This window comes from Alligator sinensis, unplaced genomic scaffold, assembly GCF_000455745.1.
Source record: "Alligator sinensis unplaced genomic scaffold, ASM45574v1 scaffold1165_1, whole genome shotgun sequence".
In the NCBI taxonomy this organism is placed as follows: domain Eukaryota; kingdom Metazoa; phylum Chordata; order Crocodylia; family Alligatoridae; genus Alligator; species Alligator sinensis.
Window position 1 is genome coordinate 634,721 of NW_005842477.1, and position 6,614 is coordinate 641,334.

Below are 6,614 nucleotides of genomic sequence, written 5' to 3' on the forward strand. Positions count from 1 at the left end.
TGCTGGATGTTGTCTGGCCCCTGGCCCGGGGCAGGAGGGAGTGGAGCTGGGGACGCTGAGTCCATGTGCTTTGCCCACCAGTGAATTGGGGGCTGGGTTGATTTTTCCAAGAGGCTTCCCCACCCTCCTGACTCCTGTCTTTTGGCCTGCAGGACTCCATGTTTTCTCTGGCTTTGAAATGCCTTATCAGCCTCTCCACCATCATCCTGCTGGGCCTGATCATCGCCTACCACACCCGCGAGGTGCAGGTAGGTCCAGGCTGCTCTGCTAGGGGTGGGGGCGGGATGAAAGACGGGAGGCCAGTGCCCCCCTGCTCTGTCTGGCTCCATGGTGTCAAGTAGGTCCAGGCTGCTGCATGGGAAGTGGAGGGTTGGGCAGTGCTCTCCTGCCCTGTCTGGCTCCATGGTGTTGAGCAAGGGGTCACACAGGGCTGTGCAGGCTGGGGGATTACAGTCCCAGGATGGTTTGGCTGTGTTTGGGGAAGGAGCTGTCACCCTGGGCAAGGCTGGCTTGCTGCTGGCTGCCCTGCTGAGCTGTGGGAGTTGTGTGGCAATGGGTCTTGGTGGTCAGCAGTGCAGGGGAGCAGGTTTTTATCTCGTGGCTCTGTCCTTTGCCTCTGGAGTTTCAGCTCCCAGGTCCCAGCCTGGCTGCATGGGGGTGCTGAGGCCGGCTGCGTGCCGTGCTGTCGGGGGGCCTGCCTGGGTGCGGAGGCTGTTCTGCAGTAAGGGCCTGGCTGGAGCCCAGGGAGAGCAGAGAGGCTGTGGGGTGGGAACCAGCAGTCATCAAAAGGAGCCATGGAGGAGACCCAAGCCCCAGACAAGAGCCCGCAGCTTGGCTGAGTGCAGGGCACCGTGTGCGCCTTGTGAGAAGATGCCGGTGGACATGACCGTCTGCCACAGCCTCGGCTCTGTGGACCTTTTGGCCCAGGCTGGAGGGGCAACGACCCTGGGCTGCCAACCGGGCAGACACAGGCCAGTTCCAGCAGTCCTCCAATGCCTTCCCACAAGTCCTTGCACAGTGCTTGGGATGGACAAGTTCTCCCATAATCCTCTGGGGCAGAATGGTGCCCTCTGCAGCCTGAGCGATGCACATGGGGGCTGCAGCCCCAAAGATGCCATGGGGCTCAGTGGGACAGGCCTGAGGCACAGGAGCTTCCCATCACAAGGCCCCATCTGTGCCCAGCGACTGAGCTTCAAGGCCTCTGCTGCAGCTGGATCCGCATTTCTCTTTCAGGGCCAGCTGGCAGCTACGGCACCTTCCCCACCCCTTCCCATAACCACCGTGCCATGGCCCACAGCCAGATGCCTCAAGAGGCCCATGGCCCATGTGGCCCCTGCCTGTGGTGTGAAGCCTGCTGCAGGGCCCAGGCCATGCAGCCGGCAGGCACCCCCCACCCACATACTGCTTGGCCGTGCCTGGCACCCAGGGCCCAGACCTGGCTCCACATCTGAGAGCAGAGCCAGGATCCTGACACCCCCATCATGGCTGGCCCCGAGCAGGCACCCTGGGGCTGGGGCTGGGGCTGGGGCAGGCTTGTCATGGCCCTGCCAGAGCTGCTGCCCTTTCCTCACTGTGCATTTCAGGACAAACAGCCCCGTGCTTTGCTAAAATAATATTTACTCCCCTGGCAGCTTTGTTTGTGGCTGGGCAGGAGCTTCACCCCATCCCATCTGGCTTCCTCTGGGTGCTTTTCTTGGTGCCACCTCTGCAGGCAGAGGCTGTCCAGGAGCAAAGCACAGGGTTTTTGCTGTGGCCCAACCCCAGCTGACATGCACTGTGAGACCCCCTTCTCTTTTGGACCCAGCCTAGTTGCGCCTCGACTTAGTTGCAAGTTTGTGCCAACATCTCGCTGACATGAGCAAGTGGTTCTGGCTTCCTGAGGTCCAGGCTGAGCACTGAGAAAGCATCCTGGTAGCATCTGCATGGCTGTTCCTCAGGCTGCAGTCATGGCTGCTGGCTGCCACCTGCCGCACCCAGATCAAAGGGGTTCTGCCAGGCTGCGGCCCGTCGAGCCAGGCACTTTGCCAGGTGTGCTGTGCAAGGCAGCTGGATGGGGGCAGGAAGCCTAGCAGATCCCTCATCCTCAGCAGGGAAGTCATGGGGAGAAGGATCCATGCCAGGGTCAGAGCAACCTGCGGGAGAGGAAAGCTGGGGGAGGGGAACCACCTTCTCAGAAGCCACATCCCAGAGCAGCTGGAGGAAATCCAGGTCTGGCCTTGGAACCTGGAACCGGTTGCAGCTCCTGCCAGCACAAGGCTTTGCCAGTGTCCCCGCTTCCCCCCGGTGTTACTCCTCTAGCTGCCTTTGCTCTTGGCTGGGCTTGAACCTCTGGATCCTGCCTGCCTGGGCTGGGGGGTCACAGTGTCTGGGCTCCTTGGGCAAGCATCTCTCTCAGCTGCAGTCCAGCTGAGCAATGCCACTCTGCTCCCCTCCACCACAATGCAGTGGGGGGGTTGCTGTCAGCTGAGCTGAGCAACCCGTCCCAGCAGGGCCTGGGTCTGGGCGTGCCTGTGGCCCATCCTAACACCTTGGTGCACGATGGGCCCCTGCTCTCTGCTGCTCCCTGAGCACTGCCATAAGCACCAGGCCTAACCCGGCAGATGGAGGTCTGGAAGGGGCTGTGCATCATGCACCCCAGCCCCCAGGACCAGAGGGACCTGCGGTTCCTAGACCCGTGGCAGGTGTCCAGCCTAATCTGAAAGCCTTGCTGGAGGGTGGTTCTCTACCCTGCCCCCCCTGCACCAGCTCCCACATCCCTTCTGGCTATGGAGTTTTCCCAGCTTCCACCCTGCATCATCCTGGCTGCAGTTAAGCTGATTCCTTCCTGCCCTTCCCTGTGGACCGGCAGAACAATTGATCACGCTCCTTTCATGGATGCGCTGGCAGTCTCCTTTCTGCCCTCCGCCGTCTCTTCCAGACTAAACAAGCCTGGTTCCTTCAGCCTTTCCTCACAGGTCATATTTTCCAATGTTCTTGCTGCCTCCTTTGGGCTCTTGGCAGCTTGTCTACGTCCTTCTTGACACCGCTTCCAGTTGGGCGCAGGGCTGTGGCTGGGAGCAGCACGCACAGTGCAGCCTGGGGGTTGCCCAGAGTGAGATGGGTTCGGTGTGCAGCCCCCCATGACCCTTGGAGCCTCTTCAGCCTCCTTGCCTGCTCCCCCCTGCTTGGCTCCATGTGCCTGATGTCTCCTTCCCGTGGGGAGCATGCAGCACTTTCCACAGTCTCTCCAGTCCCTTGGGGTCCCTGTGAAAACTGTTCCGGGGCTGCGGGCAGCCTGTGCCCCTCCCAGCCTGGCAGTACCAGCGAGCTCCCTGGGCACCTGCCCTGCTCCATCATCTACTTTGCGACTGAGAACGTGGAGCTAAACCGGGCCCTTGACAGATCTCTGCAGGGTACAATGGAGATGCACTTCCAGCCGCGCATAGTTGGCTGGGAGAGCAACGTTGCCTGCCTGCCAAGCCCTTGCCTGCCGCACTTGCCCTTCTCCAGCTCTGTGGCCTCCCTCGGACTCAGAGTGCTTGGGGCTGTTGCTTTGGTTAGTTCCTTGTTAATGAACCCCTGGTAAAGCTGCAAGGTGTGTGGCTGGGGCTCCCTGCACCTCTGCTCTCCGGCTGGGAAATAGTGTGTAGCCCTCTCGGGCTGGCTGGGGGAAATGCAGGAGCTGTTCACTGGGGCAAGCTCCCAGTCAGCCCCGTGGGAGTGCTGGAGGGAGGCCTGGGCTGGGCTCAAGGGCTCTGCGGCCCCGAGGCTACCATCAAGTCGGGTCAGGCTGAAGGGGAGTGGGCTGGAGGCTCCCTGCCTTTGGGCCCAGGCCACATAGCCCCGGCCCTGCCTGCTGCAGCTGCTCTGGGAGGCTGGGGCTCAGGCTGGCTGGGAGCAGGCCCAAGATGCCCTGCTCTGCCCCACCGAGCTGCACCCCTCCCTTTCACCCATGCCAGCAGGAGCCCTGATGTTCATGCCCAAGCTGGCTGCCTGGCCAGAGAGGTCCAGGGGGTCTGCTTCATCCTCCTGCTCATGGTGCCATGTGCCCCCCTGCCTCCACAGAGGTTGCCTCACTCTGCCTCCACCCCCAAGCTGTGGAGGGGGCCGGGGCAGTCGGCAGTGGCTGTAGCAGGCAAGACCAGGTGCAGGGCAGCTGCCCAGGCTCCCACTTTCCCCTGAGGAAGGACGTGGGCGGTTTACAGGGTTGCCCTGACCAGGCAACAGCAGCCCTGCAGTGTGGGTGGCCGGGGGTGGCAAGCAGCCTTGATCCCACGGCTTCTGGTCACTGTGTCTGCTCCTTGGCCTTGCAGAGCCCAGGGGCTGCATCAGCAGGAGCAGAGGAAGGGCCATGTGGGCCAGAGGGAGCAGAGCGGTGGTGGGAGCCCTGGGCTGGGCCCTGCCTGCACATTCCTGAGCTCTGTCTGACCTGGGGACGCTGGACTCCAGACCGCAGCAGGGCAGGATGTGCCCCTGGCTGGGGCTAGTTGCACACTGGTGGGGAGACAGGATGGGCACAAAGGACAAGATGAGAGCCCTCCATGCCTCACAAGCCACCAGGGGCTGGGGCAGGGGCGGCTGTTTTCCCTCTGGCTGCTTGTCTGGACAGGCGTTGGGATGCCTGCCTGGGGAACCACACCTGTGCTGCAGAGCAGGGCTTAGAAGCAGCTGTGGAGGGGAGCCAGGGCCAGGCAGATGCCTCATACTGCTTGGGGTCCAGGATCCGGCAAATGCTTTGCCGAGGAGTGTCTAAGGCGTACACCCCAGTGATGGTAGCAGTGGGCTGGGCTCCCTTTCACAGCCTCCCTGCTCCTGCTAACTACTAGCAGAACTAACTGCTGACCTGCCTGCCGGTGCCTGCGCCAGGCCGTGACTTGCTGGTCGCAGCACACTCCGCTGCCTCCTCATACTTGCTCAGCAGCTGCTGCATGGACTTGAGCTGGCCACTTCCCCCCTCACTGTAGAGCCACTGAATCCCTGCCCTGGGGCAAGATTCTCCAGGGACCTGGCAGTACTATGCTCCCTGCCCTTCCAGATCTTCCGGCTCTGAGCAGGGAGGCTAGGGTGATGACTGCAATCACCTGTTACTTGTTGCATTGCTCCCAGTCCCCCCAGCTGCTGCATGTGGGGTGCACCAGTGCAGTACTGCCTGCATAAGCACATGGCAGAGAGGCCAGCTGGTTGGTCCTGAGGGTGGCTCACACCCTGTGCCCTGGGGCCGGAGGGAGTGGCAAGCAGGCAGCCCCTGCCCAGGCCCCGAGATGATGGCAGGCAGCGCCTGGTGGGAGCCCTGCTGCACCCTGAGTCTGCGACATGGGCTGCACCCCACTCTGGGATCAGCTTGTCAGTGTGGGGGGGGTGGGAGCTGCAGGTCCCTTCTGCCAGGGGAGGGGGATATTCCTGTATCTGAGCTCTGTTGGGCTGTGGCTGGGTTGGGTCGGGGTCTGGGTGCTTCCCAGGCACCTGCGGATGGATTCCCGGCCCATTGCTGCTAGAGCGACTCATGCTTCATAGCCTGAGCAGTGGGGCAAAGGCCCACAGGGGTGTTGGAGGGGGACGTCCCCAGGTGCTTGTCCTGGGGCTGGGCACCGGCACTCAGCAGCATTCAGGCAGCGTGTGTGTCCTCCAGGCACCCTAGTGACAACCAGCTATACCAGTGGGGCCTGGCCTGCCCCTGCACCAGTCCTGGCCCTTGGCCCTTGGTGAGGGTGCTCCCTCCACAGCCAGGAGCCTGCCCTGCCCACCCTTGTGAGTAGCAGAGGCCTTGCCCCCACCTGGGTCCCTGTCCTGGGCTGCTGAGCATGACCCATCCCCTGGGGAAGCCTGACTGAGGGTGGCTGGCCTCTGGATGCTCTGCAGCGGTGCTGCAGGCAGGGGTGCAGCATGGAAGCAGGGCATCCCCCACCCCCACCCCCGCCCCTTCCTGTGCTGTGTGGTCACCATAAAGGCCCGGGAGTTTGCCATGCCCCCCAGGCAGGAAGGAACAGGCTGTCAGCTTGTCCGTGCCCCATGCATGGCACAGAGGGATCACAAAGTCGTGCAGACAGGATGGGTAGAAGCTCTGGGGGGAGAGGAGTGAATCACTCCACTCCTTAGCCAGGGCTGCAGCAGGTTGTGAGCAGTGAAGGGCTGTCCTGGGCTGGCTCCAGGAAGTGCATGGAGCTGGGCCTTGGGGCAGGCCTGGGATGGGGGTGCCTGGAGAACTGGCTTTGCACCGTCCTGGCATGAGACTGGAGCCAAACCCTGCCCCTGCGCCTTCCTCCCAGGCTGCGTGAGCCTGCAGGCCCCAGCCTCGTGCAGCATCCCACGCCTGTGGCAGGAAGGTGTCCGCGCAGAGCCGAGTGTGTGCGGCCCGGCCCGTGGGAGCCGGGCTCTGGCACACAGCCGGGAGCTGGCGAGGGCTGTTCCTGTGACGAGCGCCAGCTGGTGCGGCTCTCCCGCCCACGGCTGACAGCGAGCACAGGCGGGGATGGGGAAGCCCGCGGAGCTCCCGGCCGGGCCTGGGGCTGACTCCAGTGCCGTACGTGCCCCACGGCCCCGGGAGGAGACTTGGGCAGGGCTGCAGGGCTGGCAGCTAGGCCCATGCAGCTGGGCAGCAATCGGGGGGGGGGGGGGGGGGGGCATGGGGTGTCGTG

General features: G+C 63.3%; 1 protein-coding gene across 1 annotated transcript in view; it reads left to right on the forward strand.

The window, feature by feature from the left end:
* KCNN3 (potassium calcium-activated channel subfamily N member 3) overlaps positions 1-6,614 on the forward strand; it is a 33,367-nt gene that overhangs the window by 8,073 nt on the left and 18,680 nt on the right. Inside the window, exon 3 of the mRNA XM_014523351.2 lies at positions 153-248. Within this exon, the coding sequence (XP_014378837.2) occupies positions 153-248 (96 nt within the window). The remainder of the gene's footprint in view (positions 1-152; positions 249-6,614) is intronic.